This window comes from Delphinapterus leucas, chromosome 8 (genome assembly GCF_059928025.1).
Source record: "Delphinapterus leucas isolate spDelLeu-1000000601 "Yukka" chromosome 8, BTC_Dleu_Yukka2, whole genome shotgun sequence".
Classification (NCBI taxonomy): Eukaryota; Metazoa; Chordata; class Mammalia; order Artiodactyla; family Monodontidae; genus Delphinapterus; species Delphinapterus leucas.
Genome location: NC_143136.1, coordinates 9425935 through 9451725, shown reverse-complemented (window position 1 = coordinate 9451725; position 25791 = coordinate 9425935). Strand labels below are relative to the sequence as shown.

The following is a 25791-nucleotide window of genomic DNA, read 5'->3' as shown; positions in this document are numbered from 1 at the left end:
ATATTTAAATCCATGAGCTCAAGATACGTTAAAGGAAAAAACCTCCTTGCCTATCTTTAGAGGCTATTAGGAAAACAATTCATTAATTTGAACACTTTAAATAAAGATCCATAATTTATCTTGCATTTCCTATACAAACTGTATTTCAAGCTAACCAAATATTATCGAAGGGAAGCTCTTTGCAGAAGAATTCTGACTAATAAATATAGAATGAATAACAGAATCTAAATATCATCATTTTGGGGACTTCCCTGGTGGTGCAGTGGTTGAGAATCCACCTGCCAATGCAGGGGACATGGGTTCGATCCCTGGTCCAGAAAGATCCCACATGCCGCGGAACAACTAAGTCCGTGTGCCACAACTACCGAGCCTGCGACCTAGAGCCTGCGAGCCACAGCTACTGAGCCCATGAGCCACAACTACTGAAACCCACGCACTCTAGTGGCTGCGTGCCGCAACTACTGAGCCCGCACACCTAGATCCCATGCTCCGCAACAAGAGAAGCCACCGCAATGAGAAGCCCGCACACCGCAACGAAGAGTAACCCCCGCTTGCAGCAACTAGAGAAAACCCGCGCACAGCAACGAAGACCCAATGCGGCCAAAAAAAAATAATTTTGCAAACCCTAGTGAAATGTGTTTAGGCAATGAGCATCAGTGGCTGCTAAGATCATTAGGGGAAAGGGTGATGTATAACAGATGGGTCAGGCTGGTAACACCTGAACCTGCTGGACGATCTTAACATTACAAATGAATACACAGCTCCCCCTGCGAAGTCTCTTTACTAAAAAGCCAAATCGAAGTACCCCTCCACCCCCCGCCCACCCAAACCTGAATCTAAGCAAGCCTCTAGATCTAACTTCTACTTTACAAAAAACGCCAGGGAGAAAAAAACATGCCATTAAGGGGATGTAGAAAAATCCAGAATATGAGAAATGTTATAGGACAAAGACCCCAGGTTATCCAAAGAGTAGACAGCAAGGAAAAAAGGCAGTGGGGAATTTACAGATTAAAAGAGCCTTAAGAGATAGATTAGCCAAATTCAGTGTGTGGAAGCTGTTTGGATCCCAATTCAAACAACAATTGTAAAAAGATTTATGAGACAATGGGGAGAATATGAACTGTGATGGGGTATTTAATAGTATTAAGCAAATATTTAATTTTTTTGAGGTGCGAAATATAAAAAGAAACAATAAAAGGCGGTGGAGGGTGTGACAATGCTCTGAAGGGTCTGGATTTGAGTCAAGAGGCAGCCAATAACATTCCAGACTCGTTGGCAATCTAAGGAGGGCCAGGGCCACATCATCTGGATCCTGAAGTTGGGATGCCTTAGTTCGTCCAGAACAGGATCAAGGAGGAACCTGGAAGCTGTTCTCGCTGGCTTCCTGAAACATAAGCACTTCTTTGAGGTCCTTTTCAAATTCTGCCTCTAAATCCAGTCCTACCTGACCAAAGTCGGAGGCCTGAAAGAGAAAAAAAGCAAACGCAGAGGTCTAAGGACGAAGGATTAGGGCCAGCAAATCACTCGTGCTTTTTTAGGAGCCATGTCCTCCCTTTCCCGAACGCTGTGTTTCCCCCGCCGTCCGGCAGAATAGGTGGGAAGATGCTGCCCGCCGCTCAAATGTTCAAATGCATGAGACTCTGCCTGGCTGTTAACTTAGACCTGACAGGCGATCTTGACCGATGAGCCGATTTTGACGCCTGCAAAGCCTGAGTTTGGTGCAAAACAGAGAAAGATAAAGCTTTTCTTGAAAGCCCACTCTTTGAAGAAAGGTTGACCCTTCTGTTCTCCAAGGCTAAGACTGTGCCAGGCATCAAGGGGCTCCCTGGGTTGACTCTTTCCCCTCCAGCTCCGTGGATGGACACCAGTTTACAGTCTGTGGCTCATGAACATGCCAACTTGTGGAACGCAGGAGAGGAAGGAGGCTGGGTGGAGATAAGAATCTACCCTAGATGTGTCCCGAGAAATACCTGTTTAAGTGAGAGTAAAAATCAGGGAAACTCAATAAACTAAAGCTAAGAATGCCTTGGATTGCAAGGTAGCTCAACTCATTGACTCTCCCTACTAATGAAGGATGGAGGCAACACCAGCTGAAGACAAATCCGGATGTTCGAGTCCACTGGGAAATTCAAGAGTAAAAATCCAAGCATGAGCATCCTGAATGTTTAATTTATTTCATTTAAATTAATTAATTCATTTATTTCTGTGTTTCTGAGGCACGAAGGACCATGTAAGCATGAACTGCCTTCCCCCTAGTTTGAACAGGGAGGCAGGATGAAATTGACTCCTCGGTGGGAGGAGCGTATCTTTCTGAAACTGAGGATGGATTTTTTTTTTTCAGGCACCGTTTACAAGGATCCTTCCCTGTCCTGCTTGCTGTTCTTTCGGACATCCTCCTCTCCACCTCTGGGATTTGGAGGCAGTATCCTTCTACAATCCTTGTCTTTCTGAGCTCTCCCCGGGACAAGACTGGGTAAGCTTCTTGCAAGGCTCTGCTGCGCCAGAAATGAGGGGAAAGTAGAAAGCATGTGAAACGGAGGCAGGAAATGCCCTTTACCTTGTAAAATGTTTTATGGTTGCGAAATATCAGGCGCATGTCCCGTAGAAACCAGGCCACTGTGTACACTTTCTCAGCCAGCCTTTCCTTAACCAGGTCCAACCACATGGCTTCCCTAAAGGGCTCACCATAATCTCGAATCTAGGGGCAAAGCCATCAAAGAGGTGATGTTAGCATAGCCATCATCGCTGAAATAGATCCAACACAAGCCTTTATTTCCAGGGTAATACTGATAATAACATCCGACATCTATGTGCCAGGCATTGTTCTAAGCTTTGCCACTAATTAACATAGGATCTCCACAACAACCCTAAGAGATTGGTACTATAATTACCCCTGTTTTATTGATGAGAAACCAAGGGATGGAGAAGTTAAGTAACCTACCCAAGATTTCACAGCTAAAAACTGGCAGAGCTACACTGAACCCACAGTTCAAGTCTCCTGAGTCTGTACCCTCAACGCTATGCTCTCTCTAAGAAAGACATTCCCACAGAAGAGAAGGAGAAACTAAGATACAGGGCAGGAGAAGCAACTCGTCTGTGTCCCAGAGCTGGTATGCAGTGGGGTTGAGTTTGAACCCCATTCAACTCTGGCAGCGCCACTCTGGAGTCCGCAGCTAAACCTTCTGTCCTCTGCAAACAGAGGTACCTGCAGGACGCACGCTCCACGTTTCCAGACTGAGTTTAACATCAGAGAGATGCCCAGAGGATGAGAAACATCTAATAGGACTTACATTACATGGGGTCTCCGTGAAGAAAGAGCTTTGTGGATGACAGTAGGCTTTCAAGAGGAGAAACTCACATTTCTGTAAAGTGCGAAGAGGGATTTAAAGGGAAATGTTATTTGGAGAAAGTGAAGCCAAGCTTTTGCCCAGGTACCACAAACAGGGGCAGCCAAGCACAGCGGACTTCCGACCCCGTTTGCCAATATGCACCATGATGGGGTGGGGTGGGGGTTGAATTCTGTTTGTCCTCCATGTTTGGGCACTGAAGCTGCATCCTCTGAAGTGAGACACTGAAGGCTTCCTTTGGGTGCACTTTCCTGGACCCTTTGCCTCTTTGAGGGGAAAGGGGTAGGCTTGGGGTTCCCATCCGACTCACCAACTGCTCCTCGGGCTGCATCTGCCTTGCCAGGGCCCCAGATTCCCCGAGACACTGCTGGCTTCCTGAAGATTCCTTCATCCTGCAGAAGGTGCAACTCCACACGCTCCTGAGAGGCCGGACATAAGTGAGCGAGGGCAAGGTCCCTGGAAACAGTCACCGTTTTCCTTTCGGGAATGGCTGATGGGCGCGGCCAGGGATGAAGGCGACACCTCCCAAGGGGGGGTCTCCCATCAAGGCAGCGACAAAGGGGTCAGTGTGGTGTCAGGGTAAGTGGTGGGCTCTCCTTCCCCCCTCAGAGCTGCTGGGAGAACAGGGAGCCCTGCCCACCAGCCCCAAGTATTGGAAACTGGGTCTTAAGCCCCTGGGGGACCCAGGCTCCATCAGCCTGTCGAGACCCTGGGGAAATGGGAGAAGCAGGCCACGTTTCCTGTCTTTTCTGAATACTCACGGAACACAGACAACTGGTGTTTTTCGTCTCTTACCCTCCTTGGACAGGAGTCTGGGTTACGAAACTAGGAAAGGCCATCTCCCGGAGGCAGTGGCAGTCAGGGTGGCTCAGCCACGGACTCAGACACTGATACCAGAGGGAACACAGGCTGCGGCCCCGCTGGGCTGCGCTGGGCCACCCGAGCCCAGGATGCTCTTCCACGTGGAGAGGAGCGACCAGAGGCAGAGCCTGGGCGAAGTGTACGCGCACGAGGCGGACTGCGTCTCACTAACCTCTTGGCCTCTGCAGGTGGGATGTGACAGTCCTCATGAAAGGCCCTTGGACAAGTGTCACAGCAGAGCAGCGGCCCCCCTCTACAGCATACCTCACATTCCCTGGAGTTTTCCTGCTAGAAAGGGAGATAATGCGGGCACCGCTGGGGTCCGAAGGAACCGCGGACACTGACACTGCGGGAATCCGGAACATGGCGTTCGTGTCCCACTAGACGCTTCGGCCTGACCCAGCTGGGCGCGCACTGGGAACGCCCGCAGACCGAGGACCAGCCCGGCCTTGCGATCGCGGAAGGGCAGGCGGCAAGAACTGCCACATCACCGCCTGAACCACAGATCGTCAGAGCTGGAAGGGGCTGGAAGGTCGTTTAAGTCCTTACTGCACCAAGTGTGGACTAAGGACCAGCGGCATCAGCGTTATCTGGGAGCTGGTTAGAATCGCAGACCTACTGAATCGAAATTTGCCTTTTAACAGGATCCCAGGGAGGGTTTGTAAGTACACGAAATTGGAGAAAACACAGCTTTGGGCAACTGTCTCATCTGACAAGCCTTGGAAAGGAGGAATGCTTTTTCTCTGCAGTCAAAGTAAGTTAGTACCTGAGTTAGGTTGGCCCCAAGGCTGCCCGTGCCTGGGTCAGAGCTGTCCTCATCCGCTGTGTGCCGTGCCAGGCAAACGTGTTGGCAGCTCAGAGAGCAGTCTCTGACGTTATGCTGACACACAGAAAGAAAGATATACAAAGACAGAGAGTTGCTGTGTAAATGTGTTGTTTTGGGGGCCTGAGGAACCATAGGGGTCTTTCCCATGGCCTTTAAATGTAGTAAATTCTCCAAGTGATTTATGTGAGGAACACGGTCTTTACAGATGGATAAATATTCACAGGCAGGAACCCCGGTTCCGCTCCCAGCCCCACAAGACAGACAGTGCTGGGCTCCACGCGCCCAAGGGAACATTTTCTCTGCACTAAAGGTGGGAGTCAGGAAGAGGGGTCCTTCTGCCTTTGCCCGACTGTGATACTGTCCCCACCAGATGGATGGAAGGTGGTCAGGAAATAGACCATCAAGAGCTGGAGCAAAGCCTCGAAGGGCCTGGGAATCAGTTACACCCAAGGAAAGAAACCCTGCCACTACCCTCAACCGTCCATAATACAAATAATGAGGACCTGCGCAAGGGCATAAAGGATGGACATGTTTTGTCCATTTGCAAAACTAGCCACTCAGCCAGAGTGAAAAATCTTCTTGATCTGGGACTCTGTTCACCTCTCTTAACTGGGCGGGGGGCTTCCTGCTCACCCTCTCCACTTACTAGGCCCCAGGGCCTCATAAGGAGGACTCTCCAACCCTGAATGTCAGGGAACCTTTCTGGCCTTCCCATCCTGAACTTGTCAGTCTGCCTTTCTCTGTTCTTGGGGTTGACACTCTACGGCCATTCTTGCCTCTGACTGGACACGTGGCCTGCCCTGGTCCAGAGTACAGATGCCAGTTCCCGGAGAGCCCAGACCGGCCCACTCCTCCTGGCTGAGACATCGGTTGGGTCCAGAGCCTTGAGCACCATTGCTACTCCTCACTCCACCACTCTTGCCATACTCTGGAGTGAAAGTTTCCAGCACACATGATATGATAAAGAAATGGTAGAGAAAGGACATACAACCCCACAATCACATTCTGTAATAGTTTGACTCCGGTTTTCATGTTTGACTGTTGATGGCTTCAAGCCCAACTTCCCCTCTTGGCACATCTGGGCAAGGTGATGGGAAAGCACATGCCCTCCCTCCCTCGACCACAGTGAGAAGTTCAAGCCAGACACACCCCGCCCCAGCAAGGGAGTCCTCACCTTGCCCCACCAGAATAAAACGTCGGGCTACACCCTCTATTAGCTCAAGCCATTTTCAGATCAGCTTGGGTGGCCTACCTTGCCTCTTCCCAGAAAGACTCTGTATGTGGGTAATAAATCTTTCATTCTCTCTTAGTACACGTGTTGCATCATTGGCTTCACTATCTGAACCCACTTGGGTTAGCAAGCAGGAGTCTGGGTGGCCACCCCGCCTGCCCAGGGGCCTTTCTTCTTTTGCTATGGATTGCTAACTGGCTCTGCTCCCTCCTGGCTTATGCTTTGAGCTGTGTGGTTGGCTGCTGGGCCACGGCACTGAGATTGCGGGCATCCACCATGAGGCACCATTCCCTCTTTCCAAGTTTAAGAACAGGCCAAATTGGGCAGTTAAATGCCCACTCTTGCTCTAAATATATAGATCTTGTATTATAAGTTTCTATCCTCGAAGGCCTTGTTTTAATTTATACTGAGTTCTATTAACTATTTTAACAGAGAGGAAGGTCCATTTTATAAAGCTGATTGTGTCAAAGATTTAATTTTATTTTACTTTATTATTTGTTGGATCAGAGCATCAATGCCCACTACAGGATATTTTAGGGCAATGAGTGTTATGACCTTGGGGCATTCAGGTAAGGCAACAGTTTTGATGGTTAAGGTAAGGTATACCAGTTTGCCCTCTGTTATATGTTTGGTAAATACCCTAAGAGGATAGCGGGTACCTTGTTTAAATTTAGTGGCATACCGTTACTCACAAAGGCGCCCCACCCATGAAGGTCCCTATACCCAATATTATTGCAATTACTGATGCCATCCACTTAGCGAGTGGTAAATGCTTTACTGTCACAGATTTGGCTAATATGTTCTGTTCAGTGCTTATTTCAATAGCATCTCAGCTGCAGCTGGCCTCCACCTTTGCAGGGATACAACACGCCTTTACCTGGCTACCATGGGGTACCTCTACAGCTTTGCCGTCACGCACAGTCTCTGCAGGCAAAATTGTGACTGCATCCGACTTCCCCCGGGAGCACAGGTATGACACCACACTGATGACATCCTTCTCCTTTGACATACTCATTCAGAATATACAACTACTCAGAAAGGAACTCAGGGAAAGGGAAGGGTCATCACCCCACACGCAGTACGAGGCCCTACCAGCTCAGCAAATCTCTGGGCTTTGTTTGGTCAGCTGAGGGCTGCTCTATTCCTGACACTGTCAAGAAACGATAACTGACCCTCTGAATACTCAATCCCACAACAACTGCCCAACATTTTTACCCCTTTTGAGCTCTGAGGGTAACATAGTCCTCATTCACAGGTTTTACTTGTACCCATTTAAGTTGTTATTTGCAACTCAGCCCACTTTGAATGGGGACTCCTCAACAAAAGGCTCTAGAATTTGTCCAAACCCCCACCCCCAAAAAACAAAAGCAAAAACTATCAGTCCCCCACTACATGCCATTACGGTAGCAACTTTTGGCTGCATACTGGGCCCTTCTGGAAGTAGAGGCTCTCACAGGCCCTGAGCTGCCCATTTTGCCTTGGATCAAGGGAGCAGCGCCTGCAGGGCAGCCACAAAACACGTGCTTATAGTATTAGCATCAGATCTCTTGCTGGTACACATAAACAGAGCTAGACACCAGTGGAGACTGGGTATACTGCAGAGTGACAGTGACATGTTAAAAAATGTTGCTGGGGGAAAGGCCTGCACTGGTCCATTCATGATCAGAAGTAAACTTTGTTTTCTTTATCTCAACGTGGCTCCTGATGGAGGGACTGAATGGTCAGGTCAAGTGTGCCCCTGGCTCTCATTTGCTGACTTGTAGCATTATGAATAAGAAGGAACTATAATACTGGGGCCATTAAGGATCTGGATTTTAAATATCTTTATTTTGTTTCTGGTTACAAAAGTAATTAATGATCATTATAAAAATTCCACCTGTACATAAATATATCATATGGAATCCCATCCCAGAATAACTGATTCTTTCAGATATTTTTTTAGTCATAGCCTTACATATTCACGTAAGCAATGTCCTTCCATACATGTTCTTCCCAGTTTAAGCTTCCTGAAGCTTTCTTGACCTTAAAACCCTTGGGTGGTTTTCCACTGACTGAAGGATGGGTCTATACCTGCAAACCATCCATTTTTAAAAAGTATTATTCTGTTGATGTATCAGTTTATTTTACAATACTGATGGACATCCGTATTCTTCCCTATTTTTTGCCATGACAAGGAGCCTCCCTAAACATACCAAGATACTTCAAATCAGCATGGAAAAGATGGTTTATACAATAAACAGCTTTGGGGGATCATTGCCTTATAAACATTGAATGAATCCAGCCAAGTGTCAGGCTAACCTCCAGGGCAAGATGGGAGAGGCACCACTGCCTCTGCTGGAGGTTCGTATCTAACGGGACTGGAAGTTGTATTTACAGAAGTAAAGACAGCTGGGGAGGGGCAGCGGGTACAGCCAATGGATGACTGCCATTTTCACCTGGAGGGAGGTTGTGCAGAGACAAAGCTCAGTTCAAACACGTTATTCCATTCTGGTGCTACCAGTAATGAGCATGTTGAATTGAGGAATACGTGGAGTTCAATCAGCGATGATCTTCTTATTCTTTCTTATTCTGTTCTTGTCTATTTCAATACCGTATCTACTTTTCAAACTAGGGCACTCTATTTCTGACGTCTTTTGTTAGTAATCATCCAAATATACAGATCTTTTCCTAAAACACACGCTTTTGTCCTAATCTTTACTTTAAAGAGTTATTTGCTTCCCCTTCTTAAAATTAACTTTGAAAATAATGGTGGCATGTACATGTACCAGTGTGCTAAAGCAGTTGTCATGAAGATGCAGTGCTGAAACGGGAAGGTGACTTGAGGCTGGGAAAGTTGAGAACTCCCAGGCAAGCCTTGGGACACAGAAAGTCGGCAACATGACGACTGAGAATGCGGTAGAAGTTCACCTGCTATTTACCTCTCTCTTGAGACTTCTTCTTGGAGGACAGAGCAGAAGTCCTTTCTGAAAGAGAGGGTGGGTCAATGAATGGGGTTGTTCTCGAGGTTCTTCTTTGGTAAATATCCAAGTTTCCACTTCCTAATGAAACAAGACAGGTGTCTCTGTCTCCATCTAGTTTCCTTCCAGCCCACCCCCTCTGATACCACCAGGCTAAGCTTCTTGAATCCCTCCTTGCATTTAAAGTTCCCCACCGTTAGCACCAATCTATGTTCCTAAATTTCTCACGCACAATGTTCTTCTATGATCGTTTAGCTTTTTCTCAATCATGCTGTGGAAGCCTAATGGGAATTTCTTCACCCTTCTGTTATTGAAATTCCACTCATCCTTCAAGGAATTAAACTCATCACCTATGTGTCCCGTGTTATTCCAATACCTCCAGCAGCTGTTCTAGGGTCTTTCCTCTGCAAAGCACACTCCTCTTCCAGTTCTTTGATTGTTTCCGTTTTCCTTCAATTTCAAATTCTCTTGGTGTGAACCAAAGTCCCTTCTTGTTCTGAATACACTTCTCTGAGGAGCCTGTAAGGTAAAGACAGCCCATTCCTGGATCCACTTCCGTCCTCTGTGAATTCACCCTAAACCTCCAACCCCCTACTTGTGATGCTCTACCTTTCTGGGTCCAGAGACTCCCTGTGAGGTGGAAGCAGTAGCAGGGGGGTCTGATTCCTCCTCTCTCAGACTGAAGGAAGCCCTAAAACCTGCCCTACTGGTGAAGGACTGGGACAGAATTTGCCTTTTATGTGGCAAGGACATGTGTCACAGGGTCCATGGGTGACTTCCATGTGGGACGGGAGTGGCCTGGTCATCAGATGTACCATGACATTGAAAAGGTTGAAAATTCCTTCTTAAAAACCGTTGCTTTTTCTGCAGCCTAGCCTGGAGGACCCATTTCCTGGACAATGACACATGTGGATATTTCCTTCCCTTCTAGTGATTCCTTCATCTAGGGTTTCCAAAGAGCAGAAGATCGAGGAACTCACCTCGTTTCATTTTCTCCTTATATAAAATCCCCTTTGCCTCACCACAGGTCACAGGAAGTTTAGGGGAATGAAAATCCAGAGTTTCACCTTCAGGTTTTCCTGAAAGTAGAAAAGAACAGATTAGCGTTCCTCAGTCTTCATTCTGTCTCCCTCAGGAATTTTTCATGAATTCTAACTAGTAATGATATGTTACTATTATTACTAATAATAGTAATAATAATAACATGAGTGGCAGTAGGGAGCATCCTCTGGTTAATTTACAGGAAGTCTTCCATTTTGAGAAGCAGATGAGATATGTGAACAGAGGGGTCTCTAAAAAACAAAACTACCCCTGCCAACACTACATCAAATAAAATAATTTAATAAAACATACTGTGCTTCTTCAGTGAATGTGTTTAAATTCACAAATTCATTGACTATCACCTAAAGTTCCTTTATTCCATAAACATCCTGTTTATCCCTCTGTGCTGATGGGAGTTGCCGACCCAAAATATTTATTTGCATTCACGTAGCTGGAGAAAATTTCTCTCTGATTTTATTGCCTGATTCAAACCAAGATGGGGGTGAGTGAGGCAGTTAGCACTGAAGGGATAGTGTAAGTCTTCATCGTTTGATTGTTTCCCTGCTTCTTCCTCTATGAGTAAAAGAAAACCCTGGAGAGCTCTAGACTAGTTTGCACATTGCCTATGGAGGGATTTGGCAACTCACAGCCCCTGAGTAGGGAGCTGGGGTTCTGATTCAGGAGAAGGAATTGTAAAAGGGTTAACATCAGCAATTCCTGCTTCCCCTCCCCGCAGCCTCGTTGTGGGTGAATTCATTAGAGACAGACCGCAGGAGCTGCTTCTTTTTTTTTGGATTTTTTTTTTAAACATCTTTATTGGAGTATAATTGCTTTACAATGGTGTGCTAGTTTCTGCTTTATAACAAAGTGAATCAGTTATACATATACATATGTTCCCATATCTCTTCGCTCTTGCATCTCCCTTCCTCCCCCCCTCCCTATCCCACCCCTCTAGGTGGTCACAAAGCACCAAGCTGATCTCCCTGTGCTATGCAGCTGCTTCCCACTAGCTAGCTATTTTACGTTTGGTAGTGTATATGTGTCCATGCCACTCTCTCGCTTTGTCCCAGCTTACCCTTTCCCCTCCCCATATCCTCAAGTCCATTCTCTAGTAGGTCTGCATCTTTATCCCCATCTTGCCCGTAGGTTCTTCAATGACCATTTTTTTTTCTTATATTCCATATACATGTGTTAGCATATGGTATTTGTTTTTCTCTTCTGACTTACTTCACTCTGTATGACAGACTCTAGGTCCATCCACCTCACTACAAATAGCTCAATTTTGTTTCTTTTTATAGCTAATATTCCATTTATATATGTGCCATATCTCCTTTATCCATTCATCTGTTGATGGACACTTAGGCTGTTTCCGTGTCCTGGCTATTGTAAATAGAGCTGCAATGAACATTGTGGTACATGACTCTTTTTGAATGATGGTTTTCTCAGGGTATATGCCCAGTAGTGGGATTGCTGGGTTGTATGGTAGTTCTACTGTTAGGTTCTTTTTTTTTTTTTTTTTTTTTTTTTTGCGGTACTCGGGCCTCTCACTGTTGTGGCCTCTCCCATTGCAGAGCACAGGCCCCGGACGTGCAGGCTCTGCAGCCACGGCTCACAGGCCCAGCCGCTCGGTGGCATGTGGGATCTTCCTGGACCGGGGCACGAACCCGTGTCCCCTGCATCGGCAGGCGGACTCTCAACCACTGCGCCACCAGGGAAGCCCCTACTGTTAGTTTTTTAAGGAACCACCATACTGTTCTCCATAGTGGCTGTATCAATCTACATTCCCACCAAAAGTGCAAGAGGGTTCCCTTTTCTCCACATTTATTGTTTGTAGATTTTTTGATGATGGCCATTCTGACTGGTGTGAAGTGATACCTCATTGCAGTTTTGATTTGCATTTCTCTAATGATTAGTGATGTTGAGCATCCTTTCATGTGTTTGTTGGCAATCTGTATATCTTCTTTGGAGAAATGTCTATTTAGGTCTTCAGCCCATTTTTGGATTGCATTGTTTATTTTTTTGATATTGAGCTGCATGAGCTGCTTGTAAATTTTGGAGATTAATCCTTTGTCAGTTGCTTCATTTGCAAATATTTTCTCCCATTCTGAGGGTTGTCTTTTCATCTTGTTTATGGTTTCCTTTGCTGGGCAAAAGCTTTTAAGTTTCATTAGGTCCCATTTGTTTATTTTTGGTTTTATTTCCATTTCTCTAGCAGGTGGGTCAAAAAGGATCTTGCTGTGATTTATGTCATGGAGTGTTCTGCCTATGTTTCCTCTAAGAGTTTGATGGTGTCTGGCCTTACATTTAGGTCTTTAATCCATTTTGAGTTTATTTTTGTGTATGGTGTTAGGGAGTGTTCTAGTTTCATTCTTTTACATGTAGCTGTCCAGTTTTCCTAGCACCACTTATTGAAGCAGCTGTCTTTTCTCCACTGTATATTCTTGCCTCCTTTATCAAAGATAATGTGACCATATGTGTGTGGGTTTATCTCTGGGCTTTCTATCCTGTACCATTGATCTATATTTCTGTTTTTGTGCCGGTACCATACTGTCTTGATTACTGTAGGTTTGTAGTATAGTCTGAAGTCAGGGAGCCTGATTCCTCCAGCTCTGTTTTTCTTTCTCAAGATTGCTTTGGCTATTCAGGGTCTTTTGTGTTTCCACACAAATTGTGAGATTTTCTGTTCTAGTTCTGTGAAAAATGCCAGTGGTAGTTATATAGGGATTGCACTGAATCTGTAGATTGCTTTGGGTAGTAGAGTCATTTTCACAATGTTGATTCTTCCAATCCAAGGACATGGTATATCTCTCCATCTATTTGTATCATCTTTAATTTCTTTCATCAGTGTCTTATCATTTTCTGCATATGGGTCTCTTGTCTCCTTAGGTAGGTTTACTCCTACATATGTTCTTCTTTTTGTTGCAGTGGTAAATGGGAGTGTTTTCTTAATTTCACTTTCAGATTTTTCATCATTAGTGTATAGGAATGCCAGAAATTTCTGTTCATCAGTTTTGTATCCTGCTACTTTACCAAATTCATTGATTAGCTCTAGTAGTTTTCTGGTAGCATCTTTAGGATTCTCTATGTATAGTAACATGTCATCTGCAAAAAGTGACAGCTTTATTTCTTCTTTTCCAATTTGGATTCCTTTATTTCTTTTTCTTCTCTTATTGCTGTGGCTAAAACTCCCAAAACTATGTTGAATAATAGTGGTAAGAGTGGGCAACCTTGTCTTGTTCCTGATCTTAGTGGAAATGGTTTCAGTTTTTCACCATTGTGGACGATGTTGGCTGTGGGTTTGTCATAAATGGCCTTTATTATGTTGAGGTAAGTTCTCTCTATGCCTACTTTCTGGAAGGTTTTTATCCTAAATGGGTGTTGAATTTTGTCGAAAGCTTTCTCTGCATCTATTTACATGATCATATGGTTTTTCTCCTTCAATTTGTTAATATGGTGTATCACATTGATTGATTTGCATATACTGAAGAATCCTTGCATTCCTGGGATAAACCCCACTTGATCATGGTGTATGATCCTTTTAATGTGCTGTTGGATTCTGTTTGCTAGTAGTTTGTTGAGGATTTTGCATCTATGTTCATCAGTGATATTGGCAAAAACCCCCGAAAGTTAGCAGAAGGAAAGAAATCATAAAGATCAGATCAGAAATAAATGAAAAAGAAATGAAGCAAATAATAGCAAAGATCAATAAAACTAAAAGCTGGTTCTTTGAGAAGATAAACAAAATTGGTAAACCATTAGGCAGACTTATCAAGAATGAAAGGGAGAAGACTCAAATCAATAGAATTAGAAATGAAAAAGGAGAAGTAACAACTGACACTGCAGAAATACGAAGGATCATGAGAGATTACTACAAGCAACTCTATGCCAATAAAATGGACAACCTGGAAGAAATGGACAAATTCTTAGAAAAGCACAACCTTCCGAGACTGAACAAGGAAGAAATAGAAAATATAAACAGAACAATCACAAGCACTGAAATTGAAACTGTGATTAAAAATCTTCCAACACACAAAAGCCCAGGACCAGATGGCTTCACAGGCGAATTCTATCAAACATTTAGAGAAGAGCTAACACCTACCCTTCTCAAACTCTTCCAAAATATAGCAGAGGGAGGAACACTCCCAAACTCATTGTACGAGGCCACCATCACCCTGATACCAAAAGCAGACAAAGATGTCGCAAAGGAAGGGAGACAGCTTTCCGATGTGGTCCTGATGATACTGCATTTGGCTCCATCTCACCCCTCATCTCAGTAAACAAGCCTCTAAGGATGGAAGCCTGAGGGCGAGGCCTGTGTGGAGCTCTCCTGCATCTATTAGGTCACTTCTAGTAAATGTGAGCAAACGTGGGAAGTCTGCTAGAAGTCAGCAATTAAAGAACAAAGGGAGGGGCTTCCCTGGCGGTCCAGTGGTTAAGGCTTGGAGCTTCCAATGCATGGGGCCCAGGTGCGATCCCTGGTGAGGGAACTAAGATCCCACATGCTGCACGGCCGGGGCGGGGGAAGAACAAAGGGAGTTCATAGAGATGAAAAGCCTGGTGGAGGAAATGAAAAGAACAAGGAAAAGCAGAATGGAAAAAAACCTAGTGAGTGATTGGGAAGACTAAGTACAGGGGTTCTTACAGAACATAGAGAAAAGGCACAGGGTGAAACTATGCCTGCAAAGACATGGCCTGGGGAGAAGGCCGGAGCTCTATGATTTGTACACAAGGGGCCTGGCGGGGGATGGAGTGGCTGGAGGAGAAGCGCTAGTTATGGGAATAGTAAAAGCAGCACACACATTCTATTGTTTATTTTCACTACAACCTGTAACAAAAGAAAGGCAATGGCAATGATCCTCATGTTATAGATGGGGGCTCAGGCGCAGATTTGGAGAGAGAATTGCTGGTGGTCACCACACTGTGTGAGACGGAGGTAGCACTGGAATCCGGACGTGCCGGCCCCTAGTCTCGTGCTCTTTCCATGGCATCAGAAACACCGCAACAAGACTCCACATCATATGATGGATAACAGCACAGAGGCATGACGTTAAATCAGAAGTCACAGCCAGGGTGGAGGTGCTAAGGAGACAGGAAAAGCTGGTGCAGATGGAGAGCTCTCAGCCTTTGCCTGGACTATTTGCTTCCTACTTGTCTTTCCTAAAAACACCAGGAGGTTTTTTTTTTTTAGTGTAAAGGACAAAGGACTTGGGATTAAAACACCTAGGTTGATTTTAGCTCATGCAAGTCTTTTATGCTCTAATTGAATCTGGAAAATGGACCGAAAAATACCTCTTTGAGGATTAAATGGCAAAATGTGGAACAAAGTGCTTTGCCAACTGTAAAGTGCTGTACACACTTATATATTGTTGGCAGGGCCTCTGCATATGGTAGTGTGGGATGTGCACTGAATAAGGATTTCCCCTTTACGGTGGGAGGGTGGGGAGCTCCTAGTCACATCAGAGCTGTAATCCATTTGCACACTTCCTACGTTCTTCCAGCAGAGGGCAGCAAAGGGCCTGGTCTCAAGAATCAGCTCTGACAGACGTAGGTCAAGTGTATGGTGGAAGGGGCACTTTTTCAATTTCATGAAGTTTACTGTATGCGTCGCTGGAGGCCCTGATATTGGTATTCATACTTGACGAGAAAGAATGAATAATGTATTGATTTGACAGCTATTTAAGCACAAACCGCAAGGCACAGAGGAGACATCGAGCAATGACCAAGATGGACCCATGTTCTGACCTCATTTGAGTTTCGCTCAGTGAACAGGATGTACACAGACAGTTAATTACACTTGTGATAAAACAGAAACAGACTCACAGTCTTAGAGAACGAACTTATGGTTACCGGGGGGAAGGGTCCGGGGGAGGGATAGTTTGGGAGTTTGGGATTGACATTAACACGCTACTATATTTAAAATGGATAACCTAGAGACTGTCATACAGAGTGAAGTAAGTCAGAAAGAGAAAAACAAATACTGTATGCTAATACATATATATGGAATCTAAAAAAAAAGGTTCTGAGGAACCTAGGGGCAGGACAGGAATAAAGACACAGACTTAGAGAATGGACCTGAGGACGGGGGGTGGGGAAGGGTAAGCTGGGACGAAGTGAGAGAGTGGCGTGGACATATATGTACACTACCAAATGTAAAATAGCTAGCTAGTGGGAAGCAGCCACATAGCACGGGGAGAGCAGCTTGGTGCTTTGTGACCACTTAGGGGGGTGGGATAGGGAGGGTGGGAGGGAGACACAAAAAGGAGGACATATGGGGATATATGTATATGTATAGCTGATTCACTTTGTTATAAAGCAGAAACTAACACACCATTGTAAAGCAATTATACTCCAATAAAGATGTCAAAATAAGTAAATAGAAAAACATAAAATGGATAACCAACAAGAACCTACTGTCTAGAACAGGGAACTCTGCTCAATATTATCTAACAACCTAAATGAGAAAAAAATTTGAAAAAGAATAGATACATGTACGTGTATACCTAACTGAATCACTTTGCTGTACAGTAGAAATTAACACAATATTGTAAGCCAACTATACTTCAATAAAATAAATTTTTAAAAAAGAGATCTGATACTATCAGAAACAAATGATGTGACATTTGTGACATCAAGAAAAAATGTGACAAGTGCCACCAAGAAAAAATACCCTGCCTGCTGGGTCAGAGAAGGCTTTGTTCAAGGTGACTCGGAGGCTGTGTAACAAAGGAGGGAGGGTGAGGGGGTTGGCTTTGGGGACGGAGCGTGTGAAGGAGGGAGGAGACATACTGAGCAGGCCCTGAGAAGGATGGAGGGTGAAGCGTTCATGTCAAAGTGACGATGCTCAGAGAAATCAGGCTGCTGGCGACCCTTGGGGCTCTGGGTAGGGATTGGAATATGGGTGTGGATTATGTTCTATTTCTTGACCTGGGTGCTGGGTACGTGTAGCCTTTCCCTTTGTGTTCATTCCTGAAGCTGTGCAGTATGTACTTGCATTTTTCCACAAGCACGGTGCATCAGTGCTCCTCAAGATGCCGGCCTGCGATGAGACAGGAATCTGACCAGAATAGAAATCAATGCGCTGCTGTCTCCACTGGGGCCTTGCTATGAAACCAGTGTGCTCAGAGTCACAGCTGATTTACAAGCTCCTGATTTTTGCAGACCTGCAGTGAGCGGGCTTGTAGATGTCACCAGTCTGTGGACCCCAGATTTGGTAGCACCTGTTATACTTCAGTAATAAGTTAACGGAGGAAAAAGGCCAGTGTGGCTGGCGCCTAAAGAGGGAAGGGAGAGTGATCAGAGATAATGCCCAAGAAGTATGTTATAAAAGCAGAGGGAGGGACGTCCCCGTTGGCACAGTGGATAAGACTCCACGCTCCCAATGCAGGGGGCCCGCGTTCGATCCCTGGTCAGGGAACTAGATCCCACATTCATGCCGCAACTAGTAGTTCTCGTGCCACAACTAAGGAGCCCGCAAGCTGCAACTAAGGAACCTGCCTGCCGTAACTAACACCAAGCGCAACCAAATAAATGAATAAATAAATATTTTAAAAATATGGCAATTCTTTAAGAAAAAAAAGGAGAGGGAAAATGAATTCAAGGAGCGGAGGAAGAGGGGAAGGAGAAGGAGGGAAAGGAGGACTGTGTCCCCAAGAGACACACCAGAGCACAGGGGGGCAGAAGCAACGGGGTGCTCACCCCCAGAGACCAGGCGTGCAGCCCTGACCAGCACAGCAGGCCAGGGCCCTGGGGAGCCTGAGGGCGAGGCCCTGCCTCTCACTTACTTACTCTTTATGCGAATATTTCTGTGACAACTTGTTGTTGCACTTGAACAGACATCTTTTATCCTTTCCTTTTCTAAAAAGAAAACAATTAATAGTCATTTATAACTGGAAACATAGATTTACGTGCTTTATACGTCACTATCTCAAAGTAATTTTTTCTGTCTTTCTACCAGTTTGGAGAGCAAGAGAGACAAGAGTTCTTATGAAAGAAAAATTACAGCATTGACCAAAAAAAATATAGCAAGCTCCAGGTAATAGATGGGAAGGTTAAAAGTATTACAGAAGGCAAATTTTCACAAATTAATATATATTAATATAACATATAACAATATTATATATATATATATACTTAATACAAATACTAGAAGTAAATAAAGGATGTAGCCTTATAAATATTACATAGAAAGGGCTTTTTAAGGCAGAAGTACAGGGCATAAAGCAATGATGGGTGATTTTGCCCCCAGAGGATATCTGGAAATGTCAGGAAATCTTTTTGCCAGATTGGGAGGTGGGCGCTACTGCCATCTGATGGGTGGACACCAGGGATGCTGCTGAACGTGTCACAATGCATAGCACAGCCTCTGCAACCAAGAATTAACTGGCCCCAAATAACAACAGTGCAAAAGTTGAGAAACTCTGACATAAACCATACTGGAAAAAATAAACTGATGTGCCTAAGACTCTCGGGAATTCCCTGGCGGTCCAGTGGTTAGGACTCCACGCTTTCACTGCCATGGGCCCAGGTTCAATCCCTGGTCCGGGAACTAAGATCCCACAAGCCGCACAGCATGGCCAAAAAAACCCAAAAACCAAACCAAACCCAAAAAATCGAAACCCTCCACAGCCAAAAACTTCTCAAGTAAAAGACAAAAACAAAATAAGAAAATTGCAGCAACAAGGGGTTAATCTCCCAAATTGATTAAACAACAAAAAAAGAAGAGTCATATATAAAAATAGGCAAATATGAATAGGGGACCTTCAATGTTTCAAAGAAAACATTCTGAAGAAAAATTTGTTTAAAAAACAGGCATCTTAGTAAATACAGGCTAGATAATGCTGTAGTCATTTATGATCCTCCTTAATCTCAGTGGTTTACTATAGGTGTCGGCAAACTACGGCCCAAGGGCCAAGTCAGCCCAATGCCTGTTTTTTTCTTTTTTAATAAATTTATTTATTATTTATTTTTGGCTGCTTTGGGTCTTTGTTGCTGTGCGCGGGCTTCCTCTGGTTGCGGCGAGCAGGGGCTACTCTTCGTTGCGGTGTGCGGGCTTCTCATTGTGGTGGCTTCTCTTGCTGTGGAGCAGGGGTTCTAGGCGCGCGGGCTTCAGTAGTTGCGACATGTGGGCTCAGTAGTTGTGGCTCGCGGGCTCTAGAACGCAGGCCTAGTATTTGGGGCGCATGGACTTAGCTGCTCCGCAGCATGTGGGATCTTCCCAGGCCGGGGCTCAAACCCGTGTCCCCTGCATTGGCAGGCGGATTCTTAACCACTGCGCCGCCAGGGGGGCCCCCAATGCCTGTTTTGGTATTAACGTTTTATTAGAGCACAGCCAGGCCCACTTGTTTATATTTTTGTCTCTGCTGCTTTCACGCTACAATGGCAGTGTTGAATAGTCGCAGTAGAGACTTTATGGCCAGCAAAGCCTAAATTATTCACTCTCTGGCCCTTTTTAGAAAAAGTTCTTCAAGCTTTGGCTTGGAAGTAGCCCTCTCACTTCCACCCACATTTCTTCGGCCAAGTCACGAAGCCATTCCTGAGCCCACAGGGCAGGGGTGTGTGACCTTCTGAGATGCTGGTGAGCAGTACTGTGACCTTCCAAAGCGTATTTAACCACTCACAGAGCACAAAGAAATTCCAAGGAAAACACTGGCGGACTAACATTCTTGGCCTTTATGTTCGACAAACAGAAAAGTCTTGTTATTTCTGGTGCTCGTGAAGATGTAGGGAAGAGGGTGTCCACACCGCATTCATGGGAGTCTAAACTGGCAACAGTCTGATCATCAGTATGGGATTAGCTTATTATTTTAGTTTAGTTTCGCTCTTGGCCTTGACGTTTGTGGGATTTTATTTCCCCAACCAGGGACTGAACCCAGGCCCTCTGGAGTGAGAGCACAGACTCAGACCGCCAGGGAGTTCCCAGTATGGGGTAATTTTAAATATGCAGACCCACTGACCAATCTACTTCACTTCCAGAAAGAAACCATTAAGAAGTAAAACAGGGAATGTGTCCACTTCGAAGTCTAACGCCACTCCCGTCACTGGGTCGGCCCGAATCAGAGAGGAGCCCCCAGACTCTGTGGAGCAGAGGTGGCTCTGCTGATAGAAATGTAAACAGTAGACCCAGGGGAGTGGGGATGGGGTTTTGCAGGGCACAGCTGAGGCGACCTGCACCCTGAGAACATGGTTACCTCTCCCAACAGCCACCCCCAGACCAAGAGACTCTTGCTCTGTCTTCACGCCCATTCGTCTGCCCCCTCCCTCCTTCTATTAGTAACTTTAGGCATCTGCGTCGTCACCCTGTGCCTGCTCCACGGGAGCCCCTCCCACACGGAGCATCCAGGTGACAAATTCCATCGCCAGCCTTACCCTCTGGTGCAGGCTTTGGGGCACGTTCAGCCCTTGCTTTCTGGGCCCGTGTCATGACCTTCGATCTTCTGGTTGAGTCGTCCTTCCTTTCAGTCACCTGCTCCACCACTTGAAGCATCTCTTGGGTTCTGTGTCCAGGTGAGGCTGACCCTGGGCCAAAGAGCGATTTGTGAAGAGTTTTCATTGGGGTCCCAGTGGCCCTCCCCCTCCCCGAAACTTCTCGCACTCCCAGTTCCCTCACTTTGAGATCTCTGTACCCACTGCCTCACTTTTATCGTGCTATTTCTCCATAATTCTCCTCTTCTCTTGTGGGTATCTTTCTTTCTCCCCCAAACTCCTGTTTCTCTTTTCCCCCTTCAACTTCTCTTTCTGACTATTAATTACATGTGTATCAACGAGAATCTAAGCTCCATGAGGGCAGGGAGTTTTCTGTTTTGCTCACTGCTGAGTCCTCAGAACTTAGGACATGTGCCAGCACACCACTCAACTCAATTCATCTCTGTGGAATGAATGTGTAACAGGCAGCATATTTTAGAAAATATTCAAATTATGTATTTTTCACGCTTATACATTGTAATGTCCAGGGTTCCCTAATTATTAAATCAATAAATTTCAGGGAAGGGGCAGATGCCGGCTAGATCTGAGAAGAAACTGCTCAGCTGAGGCCGTTTTGGAGATGTTACACTAAATCTTGAAACACAAATTTGTTGAGAGTGAAAGAGATTTCGTTGTTTCTCTTTTATATACCCACAGGAGAAGCTTAGAGGTCTGAGTGTCAAGTTTTCCTAGAAGTCGTTGGTGGAGAGAACTCAGCATATGACAAGGAGACAGTGGCGCTGGGGACTGAGAGAAAGTGACAAGAGGAGGAGAAGGGCGACCAAGGAGGTCCTAGCCCTCACCCAGGTCAAACCACAAGATTAAGGGGTGTTGGAAACAAACAGAAAAATTCGGGGAATGTCCAAAGCAGTGGAACACATGTCATGATTCATGTTTGGGGGCTGACAGGAGATTCCCTCTCAGGGTGCTGCATTCAAGGTCTGGAAATCCAAGGGAATCCCCACCAACTGGCACACCTTGAACTAAAGCAAAAAGAAGGAGAAAGGAGAGGGGAAGGGGAAGAGGAAGAGAATGCAGAGAAGAAGGAGAAAAGGTGATGAGCACAAAAAGGAATAAAGCAGAGGATCCAGAAAAATGCAGAGCTACATACATTTCTGTTTCTTATACTGCAAATAACATGATTTTCCTGCATGGAGGATCCAGAAAAATGCAGAGCTACATACATTTCTGTTTCTTATACTGCAAATAACATGATTTTCCTGCATGGAGTCAATGCATGCTGAGCATCGCTTCAGGTGGTTTTGAACACTCAGTGACAACAAATCTAACTCCAGTTTGGGATTGGGAGTCTGAATCCTGCCTGCACATTCAGGTTTGCTTTGTCTATTCTTCCTGGCTCTGAACTTGCACTGGACACAGTCCTAATCTCAAAATTGACTGATGCGTTCTGCCCACCTCCACCCCATTCCTTCCCAATGATAAGAGAAAAGAAACCTGTTGGAATCAACATGGTTCTCCTTTTGTGAGGAGGGGCCTTTGATGGGATGACCTAGGGGTCGAGATGGGGCTGGCCGTGCTCTAGTGACACCCGGGTGGCCGTGTGGCTGGAGAGAAGAACCCTGATGAACATTAAGGGAATGACGACTTCACCCTTCTTGCTTACCTCTTGGGAGACTTTTTTTCTGTCTTTTTTTTGAACTTGACCAGCTATGTATTTTTCTCTTCCTTCCTAAAACAGAAAAGAAAATCATCTCTTATGGCTATATATATTGATCTACAAGCTTGAAATGTCAATACGTTTTAAGTAAAATTTTTTTCTTTCTATCTTCCTGTCACTTTGGGGAGGCAAGAAAACCAGGAGACCTATGTGAAGAAAGTACTCGGAAATGAAAAAGGATTGAATAAAGAAGTAATAGAGATATACTAAATTATTAACATTAAAATATATCATTTTCTAATTAATAACCAGTTTTTTCAAGACTAGAAGAAAATATATAGAGAGATTGTTATAAGCCATAGATATAAAAGATCTTCTTAGCCAAAGAAGGAAGGTCCTTAGCCAAGGACCCAAATTGTAAAGGCAAAAGATGAACAAATTTGACTGCTTAAAAAATTTAAATGCCCATACTTCAAAAATCATCCACACAATGTTAAAACAAAAAAGGGGAAAATTGCAATATATGTAACCTTAGGGGGTTACTGTCCTTAATAGATAAAGCAAAAGGTGAATAGTACGCTAGGAAAGTGGGCAAAAAGCATAAATTGGAAGTGCTTTTAAAAGAGGAAATACAAATGACACATTTATTTTAAAAGTGTCTTGTTTTAAAAGTTTTTTTTGATGTGGACCATTTTTTTAACATCTTTGTTCAATATGTTACAATATTGCTTCTGTTTTATGTTTTAGGGTTTTTTTGGCCCCGAGGCATGTGGGATCTTAGCTCCCTGACAAGGGATCGAACCTGCACCCCCTGCACTGGAAAGCGAAGTCTTAACCACTGGACTGCCAGGGACATCCCTAAAAAGCATCTTTAGATCACCAATAATCCCCTGAAAATGCATTGTTTAGTTTTAATTATACCCAAACTTTTAAAAAGTTTTATCATGTCTGGGTTGATGAGGATGTAGTTAATGAACACTCGTGTGTTATTAAAGGAAATGTAAACAAATACATTTTCTGGAGAACAGTTTGGTAACAAATATGAAATTTAAGATATATAGACCCTAACCAAGTAATCTCGCATTTAGAAATTAAACCTGAGGAAATTATTGGACAAGTGTGCAAAGATACCAACACATACAATATGATTTCTATTTTCAGATAACAATTGGATATAGCCTAACTTACTACCAATAGGTTATTATTGAAACCAATTGTTAATCACACAATAACGAAAAAGGTGTTTAAAAGTGTTTATAGGATGGACTAGGTAGTATGAGCATGTATATATATACATAAAGAATGCATACATATAAAGAATACATATATATGAGAATGTATGTGTTTTTGTAAGGTATAAAAATAAGGTGGGGTAAGGAGATTAAATAGGTATTTAAATTCCTGATTAATAACTTTCTGTACTGTTTGCAGATTTTATGAGGAACATTGTATCGGGCAGGGCAGGAGAGGCTATGCTGCAGTACAAGCAAAACCAAATCTTGGCGGCTTAACATACAACAGTGTATTTCTCTGTCATGCAGAGTTCTCTGCAGGACGCGGACGGGGTCTCCAGGGCAGCTGTCCGCTATGAGTGGTGCTGAGATCCACACTGCTTGGCCTTTTGCGACCTCCCTCTTCCACACACTTCTACAATCAGGGGAAGAAAGTGTGAAGAGCTAAGCAGTATCTCGTGTGTTTTGACTCAGGAATGACACCCATCTCACCAGCTCCTTGGTCAGAACTAGTATCATGGCCCTGTCTCCTGCGAGGAGCTGGGAAATGCAGCTTTCCAAGTGTCTGGGAAGAGGGGAGGAGAACCGGAAATAGTGGAGAGCGGTAGTACCGCCCACCACACAGTGTGCAGGGCTGGTTGTTCCTCTTTCTTTCCTTTTCCTTAGTAGTAAAGCTGCTGATTTCGAGCTGGATACTTGTCCTTCTAAAATAAAGACTGCATTACCCAGCCTCCTTTGCAGTCAGGTGAGACCATGTAACTAGTCCTGGCAATGAAATGGTAACAATTACTAAAATGCGACATACAGATAGTGTCTTTCGGGAGAGGAGGTATGCCTCTCCTTGACCTTGCCTCTTTCCTTTGGATGGAAGGCACACTTGCTGGCTGGACCCCAGGGAAGGAGATGCTGCCGATGAGGGAGCAACAGCCAGAATGAGCTGCGTACGGCACGAGCCCTGACCACCTACTTCTGTATGAGGCAGAACTAAGCTCTCTAATTTCAGCCACTATATTTGGGGGCATGATGCGGTTTTCTGTCACACACAGCAAGCTAATTTCAAAGGCTACAGCATATTGCTTTTATAGTATGAAAACATTTCTATGTTGAAAAAAGCACACATCTTTTTCTGGCTTAGATGTCTTTTGTAGCCCGAAGGGCATAAAAACCAGCAAAAATAATATCAAACCCACCCTAATAGAGACCAAATAAGTTCCTTACACTTACGTTTTTCCCCAGGAGATTCTCCAAAAGGCAGTTTGCTTCCCTTATCCATGGGATCTAGAAGGTATGAGAAAGAAAGTGATTTTTAAATAAGCAATCTTTATGTTTCGTGACCACATTCATTTCAGACAATACTGAGTTGGTAAAGCTTTGACAGTATTATTTCTATCCCTTTCATTATAAAGGAGGATGATGGTTCCTGAAGAGGGTTCTAGGGACCAAGATGCTAGTCCTGTGCCAGCCAGCCTTTATCCACAGGATCTTGGGAAAACCCATTAATCCTTTACATCTCAAATTTGAATAAATCATTCAACTTTCTCCAAAGGTGGTTGTGAAAATAAAATATATTATTCAGGATAAAATTAGAAATATACATTGTATGAGTCAGTGTAATGCAGGAAAAACTTGTTAAAAATGATAGTTTGTATTTTAATACGGTCAAATGTAATTCATTCTTTCTGACAATAATTAGATATTTGTCATTTGAAAGTCACATTTGTTGTGTGGGAGTTCTGTGAAGATGTGACACAGTGACTGAATTACCAGCAAACAGAAGAATGCTCTGCTTTTTTTTTCCCTCCAAGGATAACAGTAACAATGTGAGTAACAGTGGCCACGGTGAGGGGTGAATTAACGTGCACCATTTTTCCAGCGTATGCCCACAACAATGTCAGACGCTCGTGCTCAGTCATAGTATTACATTTGTGTTTATGATGAGCTGTTCTCATCTCAGTTTTCACAGAAAGGTCATGTGAGAAACATGGAGATTGGGATCGTAGGAAAAACCTGGATGGCTTGGCACTGCAATAAAGTACCATGAATATACTTAGAGCATGAATACTTGGCAGTGGTAAGTTGCCCCAAAATTGGTTCTTGGGGGTGAAAAAAACTTACTCTTTTTATGTATAAAGCACAAATAAATATATCCAGTACAGAAATGGATATATAATATACTTGTGGGATTGAAATATCCTGGGGGGTAGGGTTCATGATTAG

The 25791-nt window shown here is 44.5% G+C and overlaps 1 protein-coding gene across 5 annotated transcripts in view; it reads right to left on the bottom strand.

Annotated features, from left to right (window-relative positions):
- Positions 1-1116: 1116 nt before the first annotated feature.
- Positions 1117-25791, bottom strand: part of SP110 (SP110 nuclear body protein) — a 40488-nt gene continuing 15813 nt past the window's right edge. Inside the window, exons 10-22 of one of the 5 annotated variants that reach the window (XM_022567916.3) lie at positions 24799-24852; positions 22349-22414; positions 20629-20778; positions 18049-18117; positions 10203-10301; positions 9599-9741; positions 9184-9228; positions 4975-5088; positions 4381-4496; positions 3658-3766; positions 3291-3362; positions 2558-2698; positions 1117-1462 (exon numbers count right to left, since the gene is read on the bottom strand). In XM_022567916.3, the coding sequence (XP_022423624.1) occupies positions 1349-1462; positions 2558-2698; positions 3291-3362; positions 3658-3766; positions 4381-4496; positions 4975-5088; positions 9184-9228; positions 9599-9741; positions 10203-10301; positions 18049-18117; positions 20629-20778; positions 22349-22414; positions 24799-24852 (1292 nt within the window). In that variant the 3' untranslated portion in view covers positions 1117-1348. The remainder of the gene's footprint in view (positions 1463-2557; positions 2699-3290; positions 3363-3657; positions 3767-4380; positions 4497-4974; positions 5089-9183; positions 9229-9598; positions 9742-10202; positions 10302-18048; positions 18118-20628; positions 20779-22348; positions 22415-24798; positions 24853-25791) is intronic. The other 4 variants (XM_022567915.2, XM_022567913.2, XM_089916240.1 and 1 more) reach the window with 4 other exon arrangements.